Source organism: Vitis vinifera, chromosome 5 (genome assembly GCF_030704535.1).
Source record: "Vitis vinifera cultivar Pinot Noir 40024 chromosome 5, ASM3070453v1".
Lineage (NCBI taxonomy): Eukaryota > Viridiplantae > Streptophyta > Magnoliopsida > Vitales > Vitaceae > Vitis > Vitis vinifera.
This window is the reverse complement of record NC_081809.1, coordinates 3,489,558-3,511,443: the sequence shown is the minus strand read 5'-3', so window position 1 is coordinate 3,511,443 and position 21,886 is coordinate 3,489,558. Positions and strand designations below refer to the sequence as shown.

Here is a 21,886-nt window from a genome sequence, read left to right as displayed (position 1 = left end):
TCGCTTCAGCTATCAACATAAACTATGAATCTCATGATCTCAGAATTAGGCAGGAAATCATTAATTGAAAGCATGAAACTGGTCCATGTAATTTCTAAAGTTAAGCTTGTTGCCCAATTTATATACATTGGATGACACAATATCTGTAAATAAAAATTGGTTAAAGCAACACAGAGATCAACAGACAAAACCCTAAAGCCAATCACAACAGGACACATGACTTTTGAATCAATTAATTGCTCTTTGATCCCCTTCTTTTAACCCAACTTTTTCTGTTAGCACTTAGCAGCAGCATGGAACAATGATTTCACCAGATGGTAGCTATTGTTAGCACCGCAATTTAGTTGTTGATGATAACATGGGCAGGGGAGTGGGGAGGTGGGAGGGGGAGAAGAACAAATTTGGAAGAAAAATTGAATCCTCTCAATTTTCTAGGCCATTTCCTTCAGCCTAATATTCCAGAGAGACCAGGGAATGAAACATGAGGCCAATTCAATTGTAAAATTTGAAAGAAATGAGGTCGCAAAACTACCACCATTGAAGGGGGCTGTAATTTCTTCAGGGGAGGTAGGATTAATGGCGCCCGCTATGTGTGTCAGAGTCCAAACCCACTGCAGATACGCTTTCTCAACAAACTTTGGCAATTGCTTGTGACTAACCAAGTAAGAACTTGAAAATGTCCCTCAGGGAGACGATGCCTTCGACACGCCTACTGCCAGCTTCAACAATGACAAGCCGCCTAACCCCTGAAAATCCAATCGTTAAAGGTAGTTAATTAAGTGACGAGGTTTCATGAGAGCTGCTCAAAACTCTAAACAACAAAGAGCATCAGGTTAACCCTGGATTGTGGCTTATAATCAATCTGCAGTAAAAGTCCAGGGCCATCCAAGAGCTCTTCTCAGAGATGAAAATAACTATTTCACATCCAATGGGACAATTTGACATATTATAGACACCCCTCCTCAACAAAAACCAGCCTCAACCTGACAACAAACCTCACAAAGAAGCCACAACCCTCAATTTAACCAGATTTAAGGCCACAGTGGCTTTCTTGAATCCTAAACCCTGGTTACACTCAGAACACCAAGTCATAAGTTCCGTGAAAATCAGCCATCATAAATTGGTACACTTGTCATCATGGCTAAAGTTTCAATTACAACAAACTATCTTCTGGAAATAAGCTGGCCAAGCACTGTTCTGTATCGTAATAATGCATTGTTCTTATGCACTCTTTTCCAAATCCTATCCCTCAATAGAAAAGGAGTACATCTTACAAAACAAAGAAAGAAAAGGAGGAAAGAAGTAACCTGGGTTTGCTAATCGGTCCATCACTTCGTGCAGTGGGTCGGTTCGCAAACACATCTGACATCTTTGACTGTTGAACTCATATGGAGAATAAGGGTCTTGTCCGAGCTGCAATGCCTATGAAAAAGGAAAAAGAAAGAAAAGGGGATTTGAGTTAACTGTGGGTTAAAATTCCACACATAATTTTTTGCCTTCAATCTGATTTGTATTTTCAACGAGTAGAATTAGTAATTTTATTGAAAAAAAAGGATATTCAAAAATAAAAGCATTAGCGCTTTACTAATGAACATGTCTCCTATAAATTTAATCCTTACAAAGATCATTCAAACCCTAGAGCAATTTATCCATGTTGTTTTGCAAGTACTGAGTGTAAAGCAAATACCACCTTGTCCAAGAGCATCAATGAAAAAATGAGACATGGGATGGATGCTCCACCCTTGCCTACCCCTAAATGAACACCAATGAACATCCTAGGAGCAGGCGTTGCCCACCAAAACCTGCTTTTGTAAAGACCTTATAAAATCAGAAAGATTTTCTTGATCATGGATGCTCCACCCTTGCCTACCCCCAAATGAACACCAATGAACATCCTAGGAGTAGGCGTTGCCCACCAAAACCTGCTTTTGCAAAGACCTCTTATAAAATCAGAAAGATTTTCTTGATCATGCATTTCCATCTGGTCGTATGGCCAAGCTGGCTACATAGACCACAAGTTACCAACTTTTCCATAGATGAGACCCCACTTGGAGTCTCAAGTCACCAGTCCAGATAATGATTACACAATCTTCATAGTGATCCATGCACTCCATGGAATTAGGGAATTTTGAGCATTGCATTGTGTTATTTTTAATCAGCCATGTTTACTGCCTTCCCCTTCCTAGTATTTCTATTTGAATACATGTATTTACAAACAATTTATGATTTTCATAGCACTATCTTAATATCTATCTAGAGAACGTGACTGCAGACAGTGTGGGCAACTGTCTCAACTATAACAGCAACAATAGAAATAAAGAGACTAGAGATTCACTCTCCTCAAATCAAACTTATCAACAAAGCTTAACAATCCAGGGAATACATGCACCAGCGTATGAGGATGGAGGAAATGATTGCAATGACAATGTATTGGAAGACACCTCTATATAAGTAATAATATTAATATACAATTACCTGATGAATAGTCATGTCGTCAAGATTAATATGTGCATAAACTCTGTTTTTGGCCAAGGCTGTTATATCACTGTCAGAGCAACAATGAAAGTATACATGTCATGATCATGGAAGAGTAATTGAAAACTAGTTCTACATACTAGATGCTTTAACACGATCCACGTGCCAAAGTAATATTACAACAATAACAAGAACCAAAGCTTACCTTCGAGAATATATATCCAGTAATGAGTCATTGTCATCAACTATTGGTATCGAACTAACTTGGGCTGCAGAGATAAAGGAGACAGTGGAATAAGAATCAAAAGAAGATGGACACTTATGGCATATGAATTTTGCTAAAATATGGCAACTTGAGTTTATCTCCCTGTCCATTGCACCCCTTATCTATTAGCACTTAAGATATATATATATATATATATATATATATATGAGGAAATGATTTTGGGTACTAAAATGAGGGCTCAATGATAAACAAATAAACTCAGATTTTGGGGGAGGGGCAGGATGGAGCTAAATATCTCTCATTTGCTTTTTGCGGATGACACAATTATTTTTTGTGAAGCAAGGAAAGAAAACATGACTTTTCTAAGCTGGATTCTGGCTTGGTTCGAGGCTGCGTCTGGGTTAAGGATAAATCTAGCCAAAAGTGAGTTAATTCCAGTTGGCGAAGTGGAAGAGATTGAGGAGATGGCTGTGGAGCTAGGTTGTAGGGTGGGGTCTTTGCCCAATGTGTACTTGGGGCTGCCGTTAGGGGTTCCTCACAAGGCTTCCTCGATGTGGGATGGGGTGGAGGAGAAGATGAGGAGGAGATTAGCCTTGTGGAAGAGGCAATACATTTCCAAAGGCGGGAGGGTTACCCTCATTAAGAGCACGTTGGCCAGCATGCCGATCTACCAACTGTCCCTGTTTCGAATGCCCAAGATGGTGGCAAGAAGGCTTGAAAAGCTCCAAAGAGACTTTCTTTGGGGAGGGGGAAGCTTGGAAAGGAAAGTTCATTTAATTAACTGGGAGGCGGTGTGTGCTCAAAAGGAGAAGGGGGGCCTTGGCATTAGGAGGATTGCCCGTTTGAACAAGGTTTTGTTGGGAAAATGGTTATGGAGGTTTGCCTTTGAAGAAGATAAGCTGTGGAAGAGGTGATTATGGAGAAGTTTGGTCAAGAGGGCCTTGGTTGGAGGACTAATGAGGCTCGTGGGACGTTTGGAGTGGGAGTTTGGAAGGAGATTTTGAAGGAAGCTGATTGGTGTTGGGATAACATAGAGTTCAAGGTGAGTGAAGGGACCAAAGTTAGGTTCTGGACTGACCATTGGTGCGGCAATGCAGCGCTGTCCCAAACTTTCCCTCTTTTATTCGAATTGGCAGCTCATAGGAATGCAACGGTGAACGAAGTTTGGGACCCTAGCTTTGGCCAAGGAAGTTGGAATATCAGTTTCTCTAGAGACTTTAACGATTGGGAGGTGGATTTGGTTGGTAATTTGTTGTACATGCTAAGGGACTACAAAATCTCTTCAGAAGAGGATTCAGTTTTATGGAAAGGTGGGGGAAGTGGCATCTTTAGGGTTAAGGAGGCTTACAATCTCCTTGTTGCTTCGAATGATATTGTATTCCCGAATAAGGGCATTTGGGTGGACAAGGTCCCAACTAAAGTTGTGTTTTTTGCTTGGGAGGCCACGTGGGGAAAGGTCCTAACTTTGGATAGGCTACAAAGAAAGGGGTGGCAGTTCCCTAACCGTTGTTTTTTGTGTGGGTGTGAAGAGGAGACTGTAAATCACATTCTTCTACATTGTACAGTGGTCCGGGTCCTTTGGGAGATTGTCTTAGTCTTGTTTGGCATTCAGTGGGTGTTCCCTGAAACGGTTAAAGATATGCTTTTCAGTTGGAGGGGTTCTTTTGTGGGGAAAAAAAGGAAAAAGGTTTGGACTTCCATCCCGTTGTGTATTTTTTGGACGGTTTGGAAGGAAAGGAATAGATTAGCTTTTAGGGGGGGATTCTTATCTATACAGAAACTCAAAAATTCTTTTGTATGTAATCTGTGGAGTTGGGCTAGGGTGTATATTGGAGAGGAGTCCTCTTCACTCTTAGGTTTTCTAGAGTGGCTCGCGTCCAATTGAGGGTAGGTAGGATTGTGGGCTTTTTGTGGTTTTTGGGTTTGGCTGCTTTGTATACGTCCTGTATGCTGTGTGGCTTTTTGCCTTTTTAATATAACATCTGCTTCTTATCAAAAAAAAAAAAAAAATACCCATGACCCAAATCTGAATAAAAAGCAAAAGGTCAAACAAGAGCCACATAAGCTATCCGATAACAATTGCTAGGAGTGATTCTTTCAAGGCAATACTTTTCTATTGTCAATCACAATTCAATCTCGTGAATAGTAGTTTTCAACAGAACCCTTTCACCTTTTTGAATTTCTTGTTTTAGAAAGATATCTTGTAGTTTGAAAACCATGAATTTTGAATAGTACCCAAAACCATAGTTATTTGAAACCATATTGGAAAAAGAAAACCATATGCATATACATACATATGTGTGTGTGTGTGTGAAGGATATCAAAAGGAATGACCTAGAGGAGGAAAAACACAAAAACCTACTCACCCAATCTACAAATTGTTTTGAGGTATTGATCCTTCTACTATGTACATCCTAACCCAAGATGACAAGTTTCTCAGGAAGGAGCTCTTCAATGATTGAACCGGCTGCTCTGCATTTTTTAGCACTTTTTGGTTCCTTTCTTCCTAAATTGTCCAAAAAATACACAATGGGACCGCTTTCCAAACCTTATTGTGTTTTCCTCCCACAAAGGAGTCATGCCATGCCAACTAAAGAGAGTTTCCCAAACCAAAGAAGGGAGGACACAAATGATGTCAAATAAAGAGAGCAAAAGTTGTCATAACACCTTGGCTTTGGGACAATGAAAAGATGGGATCAATTGATTCCACTTTGCTTTTATGTAGGTAACATTTGTTTGCCAATGACCATCCTCACTGCTGAAGTTGATTTACGATCAAAACCTTCCCTTAACTAGTTCCCTAGGCAAAAAAACTCACTTTAGATAGGACCCATGGATTCCATATAATGCCCTCTGGGAAAGGAATTGAGCATCCTGGTTCCAAAATAGAATATAGATATTTGACAAAAAAGACACCATTCCTTAATCCTTCCATACCACCCTACCTTCTCTCTCCTCTTCACAGATTTTCCTGGCAATATTGAGAAAAAAGAACTATATAGTCTAACTCCCAATTGTTCAAGTGTCTACCAAAACAAGGATTCCAATTTCCCATCTCCACTCATTCTTTCTAAACATCCACTACCAAGCATCTTTAAACAAAGCTAAAGCATATAAAACTGGAAAAGACATGCATAAGGATGCTCTACTGATGAAAAGGTCCCCCCCCCCCCCCCCCCCTCCCCTTTCTTATAGCATTTCCATAACCCAATCCCATACCCTCCTTTCACAACACGAACTCCAACCCCCTTCCTTTAACCTGTTTCCAAAAAGCCTCCTTAAGAGGCTTATCTCCAACTCCATTCTCTAAGGAGTGCCCCATTAAACCCCTATTAAACAAAGAAAGACTTCTAATACCCAGCTCTCCCTTTTTTTGATAGGCGCTACCCAACCCTCCTTTACTCTAATCTCTACAAATAATTGATCATTTCACTAAACACAACTTTTTCTTCTTAGCACCATGTCCCGAAATAAAATCTCTTTGAATCTTCTCAAGCCTCGATCTGACCTTTATAGGAATGCTGAACAATAGGTAAAAACCTTTACATTGTGTTTGGTTACATAGTAAAAATACTTTACATTGTGTTCTGTTACACAGTAAAGCACTTTAAAGTAAAAGAGATTTGTGACATAAAAGTTCCCTTTCAATGAAGCTAATTGTGAAACTGTCTTCAGTTTTTTTTCTTGTTTAATAAAAATTTTCAAATAATTAATTGATGTTTGATTCAAGTTCAAGATTGGCAATTCAAGAATTTCAATTCAGATCTGTGTTACATGGACATTGTACTGTGAGTGGCAAGTGTAAGGATTATTTATTGGGAATCGTATTAGTTTGGTAAACATGTATTCCTAGATGGTTGATGATGGAACTCCTAGAAAATACACCAAATAATTGGTTCATTTAAAAGTGAAGGGGTTAAAGAGCCTATTTGAAAATCTTTTGTCATAAGATGAAGAATACAAGAAACCTCAACCAGATGTTTAGGAAGCTAGTCCATCATTCAGCAACCATATGTCAATCCTTCAGAGACTTGTTTCACTTCCAGAAACTATTCAATTACTTACAAAAATATTTAAGAAAAAATCATGCAATTTTCCTTTTTTCCTTTTGTCTTTTTCTTATCATTTTGCCCTTTGATTTTCTATCTTGCTTCATCTTCCCCACCACCTGGTGCCTCCCCACAGCAGTGCACCTTGGCACTGTAGCCATGTCCACACCATATACTCTAGGCAAAGGTGTTGAGTCCATGTACCAAAGGTTCACAAAAACAGCAGCTTCACTTATAAGGCACAATTAATGATGGAAGGGGTATCACACCATTTTAATTCATACCTGCAGTAAGTTGCTGCATCTACAGTAAACTCATCCATCTAAAGGATACACTATCAAAATGAAGGTAGAAAATTTCAGAATGTTAGACTGGGATGCCCTAGGTGTTCCTTGAAGATGCTAGAGGTTCCAGGTCTTAACATGGTATCACAAAGGAGATACCATAATAAACTGCTGCCTTTTCAGTTTTCTTTTATTTTTTTATTTTATCATTTTACTTTTTTAAGGGAAAAAGGCATACCTTGAACTAACAAGCTCAAGGCCGAACTAAGTGAAGCACTTGGATGCAACTTGGCCAGTGGCCTTTGATTGGCTTCTCCAATTTCTGAAACCCATGTACCAACAGGAATTGCAAAAATTGGTAGTTGGAGTACCGGCAAGGAGTTAGAAGAATGTCTAAAATACCTGCAAATACCTGCAAAATAACAGATCCATTGCTAAGTGATAGCTCCTATGCCATTAATTGGTAAATTAACCAAAAAAACTTACATTTTAATATTCCAGAAAGTGAAGCAAGGTGTAAAAGCTGCGGAAAAGAACCATCTTCTGAAGATGAATGGATAATGGGAACTGTGGCCACCTCATTTTCCAAAATCTTTAAAGCAACATCTTTCAGATTATCATATGGTCCAGCCTAGTACAACAACCAAACATTTAGGTAATGAGAGAAGTTTTCCATACAGATATTGCAATTAAGATGCTACCTTCCTAAATAGTGAGACAGACACAAAAGCATACACACATCAAGAGAGAGATGAAGCACACAGGGATCAGCTGTTAATGATTTATAACACAAAAATTTGTTACACAACCCCATGCATTAATTTGGAGGGTGAATTGCGAAATTTGCCCCATAAGGAAGCCTAACTAGGTTGCTTTTGTAAGCAACTGTGTTATGCAGCAAGAAACTAATCATGTTGCTCTTAACTTATAGCATCACATTTATAGCGTTGTTATTGGTTGTAAGGTGGGTAGTCTCCCTTCCTCTTATTTGGGTCTCCCTTTGGGTGCCCCTTTTAAATTTGTGGTGGCTTGGGATAGAGTGGAAGAGAGGTTTTATAAAAGGTTGGCCATGTGGAAGAGACAATACATTTCCAAAGGAGAGAGAATTACCATGATTCAAAGCACTTTGTCTAACTTGCCCATATATTTTGTCTTTGCTTTGCATGCTACAAATGATCAGATTGAGGCAAGAGCAGATTTAAAGGGACTCTATATGGGGTGGTGAGGCTCTCGTGTGGAAGCCACATATGGTAAGATGGGCAATTATTTGTTCAGAAAAATGAAAGGGGGATTGGGTGTGACGTGTCGCTCAATGCTCAATAAGACTCTCTTTTGCAAATGAAAAAAAAAAAAGACCCTTTGGAATGAAATTATCAATGGGAAGTATGAAGAAGAAGAAAAGGGGTGGTATTCTCAGGAAGTAAGGGAGGGGTATGGTGTCAGGTTTTGGAAAGCCACCAAGAAGGATTGGGTCCTTTTAAGTAGTAAGATATTCTTTTTGGTGGGCCATGGGAAGAGGGTGAAATTTTAGAAGGACAAGTGGTGTGGGAATGTGCCGTTATGTGACTCCTTCCTTTCTTTGTTTGCCTTAGCCGACTGACTCTAAGGACGTGTGCGTGGTGGATGTCTATAATTCTTCAGTTGAAAAGGGGGGGAGGGGGGGTAGAGCCCTTACTTCTCTAGACCCTTCAACAATTGGGAGGCAAATGATGTGGAGAGGTTTCTGTTGAGGTTGTAAAAGAAGAGGGTGTGGAGGAAGATAGGGTGCTTTGGACAAAGAGAGCAGCAAGTTTTCAATTAAGTCCCTCTACACCGCCTTGGAGCCATGCTGTTTAGTCTTTTTTCCAATGAGAATCATTTGGAATTTGTGAGTGTAGCCTAAAGTGAACTTCTTTACTAGGAAAGCAACATAGGGAAAAGCTTTAACCTTGGATCGAGTTCAAAGAAGAGGGTGGTCTTTAGCGAATAGATGTTATCTTTGCCAAGCTGATGAAGAATCCATAAACCACATCCTTATTTATTGTGTAACGACAAGGGTTTTATGGGAGCTGCTTTTTGCTCTTTTTGGGGTGCCTTGGGTGCTTTCCTTGTCAATTAGAGGGACACTTCTAAGTTGGTATGGTTTATTTGTGGACAAAAAGCGTAAGGCTGGGAAAGCAAGTCCTTTATGTATCTTTTGGACAGTTTGGAAGGCAAGAGAATTGCCTTTGATGGTGACAACCTTTCACTCCAAAGGCTAAAATGTTTATAAATGATGGTCCTTTGACTCTAGTTAGTTTCTTTGATTGGTGGGGGCTCTTGTTGAAGGTGGTGTTGTAACTCTTCCTATTTTGTAGCTCCTTTTCTTGGTTGAGCCTCTTGGCAGTTGGTGTATATGTCTTTCACACCTCAAGTCGCTCTTTTGGCATCTTTTTTTAATATTAATACTTCTTTATCCATAAATAAATAAATAAATGTTCTTTTTCATTTGTCAAATTATTAAAGGTCATCAGTGAATCTAATTTTTCCACCCCACTCTATCTAGGCTCATACTTTCTTATAAATCCTATACCAACATGTTTTTCACATTATGTCAATGACATCCTTTGAGGTCTTCCCTTCATCCTACTTCAACTATCCAGCCAGCATCCTCTTTCTCCCTATTTAAGGATGAGAGACTAAATAACAAAAATAGGTAACTCTGGACTCTCTTGTCACCAATAATTTGTCGTTTCTGCTTTTAGTTTTCCTAAAATAACATTCACAGATTCAGGCATAGTGCTCTATCAAATCTAAGCACCAAATTTATTCTAATTTAACAACTTGCAAGCCACTTCACCTTTCTATAATTTCAATTATCTTCAAGCTTATGCAACACAATCAAAGTTCCATCCGTTAGTATATCTAACAACTATCATGCATCTTAAATTTAGCCCCGTTCACCGCTTTCTCAATTTCCTTTTTTGCGCATCAATATTATTTAAAGTACTTTGCATTCTGACTCCTTTCCCAATTTTCTAACACAGTCCTCAAATTTAACAGCCATTTGGATTTTTCATCATCCCAACCACAGTTTCTTTAGATAATAGCCTTTTCTATTCAGATTCATCAAGAACCACTTTGCTATTGTTCTAACACAATAAATTATCTCATTATAGATAAAAACCATTTATAATGGGTTAATTTCATTCACCTTCCCTAAGGCTTTGGCTAAATACAACTAGCCTCTATTAGTTTAAAATTTCATCAAATATCTCCCTTGTTTTGAGAAAGAGGAGAGATGAGTAAAAATAACAAATAAAAATGATAAAGGTGTTTAGCAAATGAAAATAACAAATGAAATGAATTCACCTCCCCTAGCCTTTTCATTTTTTATTTTCGCTCACCTCTCACTCAAAATAAAGGAAATATTTGATGAAATTTCAAACTAATGAGGATCAAGTATACTTGGCCAAAACCTCAAGGAAGGTGAATAAAATTAATCCGCTTATCATTATTCCACATAACATTAAATTCTCATTTCAAATTCTATTTTCCTTCTATAATGTTTTGTCTTTCAATAATAATAATTTTTCTCCTTTTTTTATAGCTAATTTTTTTTTCTTTTTTTTCCCCTATTGGAACTTGAACCTAGAACCTCTCATAAACCCACCCCAATCCTGTACCACTTGAGCTAGGCCTCAAGGGCAATAATTTTTCTCCTAAATTAATTTTTTTTTTAATCAGAAAATATACTTCTGACTGTATTAAGTAAAACAGATAAACAATGAAGAACGTGAGGTCTTTTGGAAAAGAAGGAATGCAAAGGCCCCAAAGAATTAGAGAAAGAACAAAATTCCCCAGAAAATTCAACAGGACATGGGTTTCCCAACAAAATTAGCAAGGGAAAAGGCTCTTCTTTCAGCCAACCCTTGGGCTTATGGGCCAATCTAGGCTTCCAAGAAAAAGAGCAACTAAAAACTCTAGCAAAATCTGCAATTCTCTTCATCTTGTAACTGTATCTCCATAACCCTCTCCACCCATGTGACATCCTAGAAAGAACAATTGCTGAATCTCTCTCCACCATAAGATCAGAGGTGCCTAACTAGTCAATTTCAGGCCCTATAATAATGTCAATATATCTGCTGAGATGGCTAACCCAAAACCTATAAGATCCTATCAGGCCATTGATCCCACCTGACCTAGGGTACCCAAGGAGCAACCATCAAAATTGAGCTTCAGTCTACCAACAGGCAAAGAAGTCCACATAGCCTGAACCTCTCCACCAATCTCTATTTGAGAGCAAACCAAATTGCTAATTAAGCAAGATGATGCTACACAGGACTCTTGAAAAGACTTTGGTAATTGAGATCCAAAGAATTGTGAGAAAACAGATTTGCTCCCACAGGTCCACCACCAATTTCTTCCTGCCCTAAAAGATCTTGGTGTTCCTCTATAGCCAAATAACTCACAAGATAGCTAGGAAACCCCTCCCCCCACTCCAAGCAAGGCCATCTCTCTAAGGCTGAACAACCAAACCCTGGAAAGAGCTTATAACTATGTTACAGATGCAGTCGGGAAGCAAAAAAAATTTTGTTGGTGTTCCCTGATAGCAAGGGGTTTCCAGGGGGATGGGTTACTCTTACCGGGAAGTTTCGAAGCCTAGGGTAATCTTTCCTCCCCAGATGAGTGCTCTTGCTTTATTGGCTACAAAGGTAGTACCTATTAGCCACCAATCAAGATAAAGCACCTATTAGGATCAATGACACAGGTTAGATCCTAGATGTAGAAATATAAGAATGCACCAACCCCTTCTCCACCAAAAGAAACGAAGTTATCAAGGATACAACACATTTAAAAATGATAACAATAATTTAAAAAAATTGCCTGATGTAGAGGAAATCAAGAAAGCTGCTTAGGTGAATATATATAACCTACAGAAAAGTGGGTTAATCCAACCAATTTTGCCTGCACAATGGAAAGAGCCACTGGTTTATCTCTCCATTGAATCAAATTGACCAAAGGTGTGTTTATGAGCCCATGCTAAAGTTTTAATCAATTCCTCCAATATCCACACCAGGAAATAAGAACATAGACCTAGTAGCCCAAACAAAGATGTCCAAATAAGAACATTCATGCGCAGACCAATAAACTATTCATACCAAAAGGTTATACCCATTGATAAGTTGTGAAGAGTTTAAATATAGATAATCTTTTAACCATTGACAAGGGGCATTTTGGATTTCCAAATGAGTTTTCCATGAGATGAGAGAAGGGGATGTAACCTTGTATGGGGAACAAAACAAGTATTTGAGGAAATGAAATGGATAGGACACAAAATTAAGGATTTGAGGAAAAGAAACCACTAGACCCCAACATCCAACAACTCTCACCAACGATGAAAGAAAAGAGCAAAAACGTTATGTATTGACAATTGCAGAGCTAAAACTTGTCAATTTCTCAATCTATGAAGGTTCTCTAGAAATCAATTTCCAAGAGGGGGGATCGTGAGAGCAAGAATAAAATTTAGCAAAGAAAAGGCATTTCATTCTATTAAAGGAAAAAGACAACTATTAATGTGGCTTAAGAGTTAATTCCCCACCAAAAGCCCTCCTAAAAAAGAATTGAAGAACATTTTCCACAAGAAAACAAAAAGATATCCCACCCATTAATGTGTAACTATAACTGCTCTTAATCACTTTGTGCCATCAAAGTTACTTTCTAGGGAACCACCCAACCATTTCTAAATCAAAGCTTTATACCTAACATTAATGTTCCCTAATTCTAATTTCCAACATTCCCAGCCACCACCACCCCCCTTCCCTCTCTTACTCCATAGAAAAAGGTCCAATAGAATCTACTCTCAACTAACTAGGTGGTCTTTTTAAACCTTCACCAATGCAAAGGATATGAAACCCCTCATTGTCTCGATTGAAAACATTAGCCCCCACTAACATTCTAAAGATAGGTAGATGGTAGGTAAGGATATGTGGTAAGAATGCTTAAATCAAACTAATCCTACTCTATAAAGAAAAGTAGCCTTTCTTCCATTATCCAATCATTTGGAGACCACCTCTAAAACTGGATCCCAGAAATGCAAGGTTCTAGGGTTACCTTACCATAGTGGGCTTCAATAGGTGAAAGGCCAAAAATATCTACACCCTACAAAAGCATCCAATCTTTCTGGACACCTAATATCTTTCTATTTATTTCAATCTCTTAATATGTATGTCTAACACAAATAAACTTTTCTACCTAGATATGCATGTCTAATACCATTGAAATAAACACCACTGACCAATGTGGTTAGGCTCTTAGTAAACAGGACATTCGAGCATTGCAGGTTAGTAAGAAAAGTGTTAATTAAACTTCTATTAAATCCACTCTCAAAGATCACCAAGCATTCATCTCATTTTTTATGAAGTATGCATGAGTTACCATATGATCCATATTCTATTATTAAATTGGCATCCATGTGCATTCACCGGTCACACAACAATTTTTTTTAAAAGCAAAGATCAATTCCATTAAAAGCGCATAGCACCAAAAGTATATGCACACTGTATGCAAAGATGCCAAAAGGTCAAACAAAGCAAAGAGAGACAAAAAACAATACCCTATCCCGATTTAGAGTGCTCAACCAATCAATGAAGTCCAACATGAACATTGAGTAATCAACCTATACACACTCTCACCCACCCCAATCAATCATAGAACTATGTAAAAGCATCTTCACTTCATCCATCCCACTTTAATTCTCAGGATAATATATGCTTAAATTTTCCTTCTCCTTACGGATGATGAATTCTAGTGATACAACTTATCACTTTTAGAATCTTCCAGACTGTCTACTTTTTGGTATTTCCTCATTTCTATATCTAAGTTTCACTTAATCCACATTTAATCCATTAAGCTTTAATCCTATTTATCCAAAAATATTTTAATTATAGAAACATTTCCTAGCAATTCTAACCTTGAGTTTATAAATACTCTAGTTTCGTCAACCATAGCAATAAGAACACAAAAAATCAGGTTTGAATCAAATGGTGAAGATTGGTATTTATTCATTTCTAAAACTAAATATCAACAAAGTTGTTGAAAACCTCCTACACATGGCACGATGTATATTAGATGCTACAATTTTAACTAAAGCAACACATATTCCCACAATGTTTTGCATCTTAAGTGGACCTTATGATTGATGTGAGGGATAAAATACAATACATATGATACATAATATGTAGCCCTTGAGGCTTGGGTCAAGTGGCAAGGGCTTGGGGTTGGTTTGTGAGAGATTCTAGGTTCGAACCCCACCAAGTACCAAAAAACAATGATAAATAATATGTAATAATAAGCTATTTCTCATTATTTAAAAAAAAAATCAAATTAAAATTTTTTTTCTTAAAAAGATTATTATATTATCGTTTGAATGATAATTTAAGTTTAAAAATGAATGAAAAAGATGAAACAAAGACAGCTAATAATCCTACATGGAAACATTTTGCACATGTCATCAAAAAGGCAGGCATAATGCTAACCTTAAGGTAATAATCAGTGAAGAATTAAAATTGTGGCTTCCTATATTAGTTTTTCTTTTTCAAGGTTTTTTATTTTATGAACTTAAAAAGTTATGACCTTGAACATGGCACATTAAATTGCATATAGATGTATATTGTTATACTCATATACAATCATACTTTCTTTTTAGGTACACTGTGGCTTGTAGGAACTTAAAGTTTTGGAATAAAATATTGATTAGGAAACTACTTGGAACTTAAAATTATGTTTAAAAGTGAAGAAACTATATTTTGTGAAGTGTATTTCATTAAACCTCTATACTAAGGTTAACACATTTAATATTAACAAATGTTTACACATTTAATGCACACACATATATGAGAAAACAACATATCACGTCAGAACTTTTCTTCAACATCCCAGCCCAGTTTCATTCACTAGCCAATGCAAAAGCATGAGTCTCGTGCAATCCTTAATTTAAAACTTATCATGGCCACAATTCACTTGTCTCCTACTAGTTGCTCCACCATTTATTCTCTTAACATCCTTCATCTAAGACATTAATCTTTTCCAGGGACTTCTATCATGTGATTTTTCTACGTCAATAAACACTGTTCAAAGATATTTCTTCTCCATGTTAAACATTTACATTAATTACCTCCATGGTTAATCTCCTTAGCATAAAGCCAAATTAATTTTTTTTAACAATCATGTTTCTCATTTGAATACTTGGTAAATTACTCTCTTGCGATGTTTCATCGACTTCCTGCAGTTGGAGGCACGAAGCAGTCCTGGATATGAGTTTTGTGATACAGGAAATCATCAGTTTGATTAAAAAAAAATATCAGCTTTCTAGGGAAAAAGAAAAGTATATCAATCCAAATATCAGAATTAATTACTAAGCACACTTTTTAATAAGATTCTCGCGTGCAATACACACCAAATATTCATACTATTGGAACATCTAGGTAATGACTTATTCAATACAGCAAATACCACAGAGAAGGGCCTATCAAATTCACTGTGCATGCCAAAAATTGATGCATGCTAATGGAAGGATTGAAGGGTTTTGCAAGCCTACATGAGTAACTGTATGACTTGGGAAGATCAGATTGAGAAAGTAAAAAACAACTAAAACCTCTAAAAAAAATAATGCAACCTCCCAAAAACCATGCTCTTCATTACAAAAATGAATTTGTAAATTAAATGGCAAATCAAAGAGGCCTCACATAATTCAGATTTAAACAGGCCACAAAACACTCACATGGATGAGACCTCTTGAAAATGCTCTTCCATTCCCATCAATTTGTCTATTCAGATATCCTTTTCCCTCTTTCCAGGCTGATATGGTGTGTGTCTCGAGTTCTTCCTCTGTCAGATTTGACCCATGATTTCCAAGCTGCAAATAAATGTGAGTTAAAACGCATCCTTCAGAATAGTAATATACAGATCAAGATGTCTGAATTTAAAAGGCAAACACATGGGCAATATAATGCCATTCCCTAGGAATTTTATCGATTATTATGTCATTCAATAAGATATTTAGCACTCACTATCTACATTAGAATGTTAAAATTTTCAAATGTATTTAAAATAATTCCAACAGAAAATGACACCAGGGAGCACAATTAAAAAATTTTGAGAATGGTTTCAAACGCCAAGAAAATGAAAGTAAGATATATCTCATATTGAAAAGAAACTTAATTCCTCAAATAAGGACTCACATTTCAATTTTGGAAGAAAAAAAAAAAGGAGAAAGATCTAGTCCTTCATGGATGACTTTCCCAACCCACAAATAAAAAGGTGGAAACACTATAATATGTGCCAAAGGCACATTAAATAAAGAACAAAATCTGGTTTCTCTAAACCAATTTATCATTCCTAGACATAGCAAATTTGCAGCTTTGGAAACACATACTAATTTTGAGAGATAAAGTCCATCGAATATCTTATAATAGTAAAATCCGCAATAAGAGGATTGCAATTGAGATAGACTTTAATGACAGAATAACTTACTTCAAGAAACACATACCTCCCTCAAAATCAAAATAAAATCCAGTGCACTAAGAACTCCAACAAACCGCCCCTTGAAGTAGTCCCAAAGAGGAGCAATAGAAATTCCCTGTAAAGAACACCTAGATGAACTTCCTAGAAGAAGTTGTATTTGTAGAACTGAAAGAAACATTATGTTCTGAACTTTAAATCAATAATCAGCACAAAAAGTTGAAGTTACAAAAAGGATGGAATCGTTTTAGTAAAACTTTCTACTAAAATTTTCGGCTTTTCCACCATTAAGGCATCATTTGGTTAATATTTTGGAAGTACTTTGATGCCTTGTCAGCTCTCTGCTTCTTCTTCAAAAGAAACAAAAAATATACCTGCTCATAAAGAATATGAAATGCTTGCTTAACAGGCAAATCAACATCCAAAGTAATAACCTGCAAGACAGATGCACCTGAATTAGAAAAAAGATGAAAACAATGTTAAGTGATTAAGTTCAAATAGACTGCCAAATGTGCAAATGATAGAGGAAGATCAAGGACAAGTATCCAAACCTTGCCTGACTCCGGAAGCAACTCATAAACTGTGTGTGTAGACAAGAACAAAGAAACACGATGACGAGAGACCTCTAAGTCAGTCTCTTGAATCCTTGGCACTGCCTCATGCCGCGAACCATCTGAAATTCTGACCTGTGTCATATATCAGAATTAAAACAGCGAAAATGCAATAATAAAGTAACAGCCTACAAATGAATGAAAGAAATACCAAGATATGATGGAAAAGCAATGTTATTTATTAACTCAATTTTCCACTCATTAGTACATAATATTACCTTTTTTGGACTTTTTCTAATAGAAGCAATAATTGGCCGCATTAATGGTGGCAGTCATAACAAAGAATATTGGTATTTTCCAGTTCATTGATCATATTCCATACTGGGAAGACCTTGGTTGACTTCATTCTATGCATTAAACTCTTAACTTGTCCCAAGGAAAAGTTGTCTCTCTTAATTACTGGCAAAATTCTAGATTCTAAATCACTATGCCCTCCATGCCTCTCATATCAATTCCATGTATCATTTTTGGGAATGTTAAGAATATTATGTTGGTCCAACAAGGGAAAAGACTAATATCTAAACTAAAACAAATATTGACAAACACAATACAAAATTTCAAGGTAAGCAGATAAGGCATGAAAAGTTAAGAGCACTGGAAAAAGAAAATGACAACTCTCAGTAAACAGATGCTTTAAGGCAAAGTACAAAACTAGCAGTGATGGAATATGTCAATTTAGCTGCCCAAGCATCAAAAACTTGACATATGGATATAATAATCCTTAATTCCTTATCTGGAAACTAATATACATTCTGATGCCTGAAATAAAAGCACCAAAAAGGAAAACATTACCAACACCTCTTACTGATTATCAAATTACAATGAAGCACATGAAATGAAGCGGAGATGATGAAGCAGAGATATTATGATGTCACTTATTGAAGTATAACTGGCTCCTACCAATTGCTGAAAGGCCTCATTATCCACATCCATGTTAGTTAGCGATGGCACTGCTGGACTAATGGTTGGTGGAATATAATCAGACTCCCTAGCTAAGAGGACAGTGTTCACTATCCCATAGGTACAACTTATAAAAGGTTGGTTCTCGTCATGTCTCCATTCCCCATCAACAAAAAACTTGTACTGCATTGAAGAAAGCAAACATAAGCATGCCAGCCTTTGCAAATAGAAATAAAGGTCCAAATCAAACTTGTTCTGTATAACATGGAGATAAAACATCTAAACAGCACAATTCTTTATTTCAATGAAATTTTTCTAAAGTTTAAATAGATCCGGATAAATATAAGCAGGTTCAAAGCATACTTCAAGAATAGTCATTATTATGTATTGCCTGTGAAAAATGTTCCTCTTTTTTTTTTCCCTTTTTTATAGGCTGCATGTGAAAAATGTTTCTCAACATCTCTCCTCCATGCCTGCAGTGAAAATTTTATTATTAGAATTTTCATAAATCCATACAAAGCCCAGCAAGCAATTCTGCATTAGAAGGGTGTTCATTACTCAAACTAGACACATAAAAACATGCAAGTATCCACTCTTATTATTCTTAGAACTCAAGGACATGCAACAGAGGGGCGTGTAATGCATAATTCTATCCTCACAGCATATAGTTAATTCTTCCTCAAGTACCAAATCCTTAGTGCATCATCCTTAGGCCAAAACTATTAATACCTTAAAATTGCAGATAGAGAACATAAATTTCCACATCACGAGTAAGAGAATACAAGAGGCTGCGTCAATGGAGAACCATTGCTAGATATACTTTATACCGTTTCATACACAGACAGAGTTCATCATACAATTGTATATATGTGTTAGTGTGTGTACTTGTCTTTATAGAATCCATTGAGCACTTGTCCCATTATGCATCATCTCTCCAAACCATGTGATTGACGATCCATACCATAGAAAATAATAGATTTGAGGGTCACTATGAGCCTATGCTATATTTGATGATAATGATTTTTTAAGTAACTAAAAATACAATAAATTCTGGCCTTCTTAGATTAATCACCCTTCACAATGATGATAATTAATTGGAGCAATTAGGACGTGGTAATAAAAACATCAAAACATCAATTGACAACCCAATATCATATAGTGACCTGGTGATATCCGGGTGTTAAGCTACAGATAACTTGAAACACAGTGGGGCAGCCCTCAACTGGTGACATTTGATAAAGATTGGTCCACCTTCATAAGGGAAAATCAAATGTAGAAACCCGTTAAATGAAAATAATAATAATTACTAAAAAAAAGGTAAGTTAAACCAAGCATATTATATAGTAATGACATGGATCTTTTTTGTATAAGCATTCAAGTCTCACCCTGTGAAAGAGCCACTGAGATACACGCTTCTCCCACCATAACTCCACACAAAGTTCATGGGGATTAGCACTGTGCCTGCAACTCCACCGCCTTCCCGTGCAGAATCCATTCCCGGAGATAACATCCGCTCCAATAATATAAATAACTCGCCAAAGACACCCTCCAAGCAGCAATCTTTTCACAATCCGACCTCTAATTCATTTACTGCAACACCAATTCAGGCAAACATCCAACAAGTTACAACCCACTGCAACGCTGAGCCTCGTAGATTCCCAATTGACTCGACACTAAACATTAACAACTAAACAAAATATTCCAAAATCAAAGACTCAATCTTTCAATGCTAGAAACAAACAACAGTGATAACTGAGTCGTATTCCAACTGTTCCCAAATCACCAAAAGAAAAACCTAAATCATGCAAATTCACGCCCCCAAAATCCCAAACTCAAACCCAAAAAAAAAAAAGAAAAAAACCACCCCAATCAACTTTCACAAACACCCGGAATTCCAATCCAAATGGGTCCAACAACAATCAAACCCCCAACAAAAACGGATTGAAATTTGGAGCAATTCCTTCAAAACAAAATCAAATTCCAAACCCTAAAAACACAAATGATAAACAAAATCAATTCTAGCACGTGAAAACAAAACGATGTCGAACATTTCCATAAAACAAAACAAGCTAACCCTAAAACAATGGTGGTGCAAGGCAGAAGGAAGGGCCGGAAGGTGTATGACACTGCTGCTCCGCTCTGAGCCTCAAGACCGTGACAAAACGGACGGACGGAACGGAATTGAGAAATTAAAAATAATGAGGTGGTGATATGTATGTTGTTTTGGGGGATTTACATCTTTAGCAGCCAAATCTATATCAAAAATACTATTGATTTTCCCTCTTTTTAATTGGATTTTCTGTCTTTTTCTGTGTACATATAATAAACACATATTTATGATGTTGTACAAGACTACAAGTTGGCATTTTCTTCTTCCTTTTTTCAATTTTTTTACCATTTATAAATTTTTTCTGTATTTATTATAAATTATTATATATTTGCTACAGTTAAATTTTGATTTAATTTATTGTAATAGTAATATATTTTCGTGAGGTGGCATTTATATTTATAATAAATTATTTTAACATATGGGTTTATTACAATAGTGATATGTTTTATTCAGGTGACATTTATATTTATGATAAATTATTTAACATGTGGTTAAAAGAGTTTATTATGTAAGCTTTTCTACCATTTAATTTTTTACCATTTATAAATTTTTTTTGTATTTATTATAAATTATTATATATTTGCTACAGAGGTGGCATTTATATTTATGATAAATTATTTTAACATGTGGGTTTATTGTAATAGTAATACGTTTTGCCGAGGTGGGGGTTTATTGCAATAGTAATATGTCTTACTGAGGTGACATCTATATTTATGATAAATTATTTTAACATGTGGGTAAAAGGGATGATTATATAAGTTTTCCTATTGATATTTTTATTTAATTTTGACACACAAATTGTTCAATAGAATTTCCATTTTGCTTCAATATTGGACCTAGTCATGACCCCACTCTCTACATTGTGAAGTTCAAGGTTGCAATAGTGACCGCATGTCCCACTCGGTTTTGCTTTTATATTATGCTTACGCCCTCCAGAAAAAAGATTCCATATTGTGTTGTAAAAACCCTTTATATATGGCTCTTCACCATTCACTTCTTGGGCGACGTGGGACACTACAATTATGTAATATATGAATTGTTGATAGATTTTGAAAATAGTTAATGAGATCAATGTTATAAATAAATCAAATATTTTTATATGTTAGTTAAGACAAAAATACTCATACCTACCAAATTAAATAGCCAACATATATATATATATATATATATTATGGAACATTTACAAATTATATTTTCTAAAAGAAATTTATTAAAAACATTTGAAGAAAAAATTCAAATCAATTTAAAAATTAGTAAGAAATATCATTAGAAAATTTTTAATTATCAATAAAAAATTAGAGGACTTTAATAATTTATTTAATAAATTTTAAATAACTAAACATAAATGAGTTGAGAGTGATAAAATCTTTTATTTTATGAAAATTTGCTCGAAATACATGATTAACACAAATCACTAGAATTTCAAATAAAATATAGTTGATAAATGAGATAGTTTTAGAGTTCATCTGGTAGTAATTTAAAAAAACGTTTTTAAATTTTCTAATATTTATTCTTTAAATAATAAAAATAATAGAAATGCTTCATAAAATTACTATTAAACAAACTTTTAATTTACAATTCAAGATATATTATTCATAATTTAAAATGCATTTGTAGTATTTCTATTAATTTTAGTAAAAGTATTATTTTAAAAAGTGTTTTTAGGAGAATCATCTATCAATTGTTTTCTAAAAAAACACTACAAGTAATTTTCTAACACTATAAGGCTATGTTTGATTATTGGAAAATTT

At 35.9% G+C, this 21,886-nt stretch overlaps 1 protein-coding gene across 2 annotated transcripts; it reads right to left on the bottom strand.

Annotated features, from left to right (window-relative positions):
* Positions 1 to 64: 64 nt before the first annotated feature.
* LOC100240823 (sucrose nonfermenting 4-like protein) lies at positions 65 to 20,324 on the bottom strand. Of its 2 annotated transcripts, XM_002274337.5 has the most exons (14): positions 20,100 to 20,324; positions 19,411 to 19,615; positions 19,189 to 19,276; positions 18,026 to 18,208; positions 17,066 to 17,200; positions 16,889 to 16,948; positions 16,543 to 16,632; positions 15,775 to 15,909; positions 7,521 to 7,665; positions 7,273 to 7,446; positions 2,681 to 2,744; positions 2,476 to 2,545; positions 1,308 to 1,422; positions 65 to 746 (listed from the first exon to the last, which is right to left on the bottom strand). In XM_002274337.5, the coding sequence occupies exons 2-14, from the start codon at positions 19,533 to 19,535 to the stop codon at positions 655 to 657; spliced, it is 1,476 nt and encodes a 491-aa protein (XP_002274373.1). In that variant the 5' UTR covers positions 19,536 to 19,615; positions 20,100 to 20,324; the 3' UTR covers positions 65 to 654. The 2 variants fall into 2 exon arrangements, with proteins under 2 accessions (XP_002274373.1, XP_059592770.1); XM_059736787.1 differs by having other exon boundaries at positions 19,411 to 20,324.
* Between the last annotated feature and the right edge of the window lie 1,562 nt (positions 20,325 to 21,886).

What these genes read in the sequence shown, in the direction of transcription:
- LOC100240823 (XM_059736787.1), bottom strand. Translation starts at nt 19,535, where the DNA reads ATGTTATCTCCGGGAATGGATTCTGCACGGGAAGGCGGTGGAGTTGCA. An exon ending in ATGAGGCCTTTCAGCAATTG is followed by an intron (nt 17,201 to 18,025) that starts GTAGGAGCCAGT and finishes TATATGACACAG; the next exon opens with GTCAGAATTTCAGATGGTTC. An exon ending in TGCTTCCGGAGTCAGGCAAG is followed by an intron (nt 16,949 to 17,065) that starts GTTTGGATACTT and finishes TCTGTCTTGCAG; the next exon opens with GTTATTACTTTGGATGTTGA.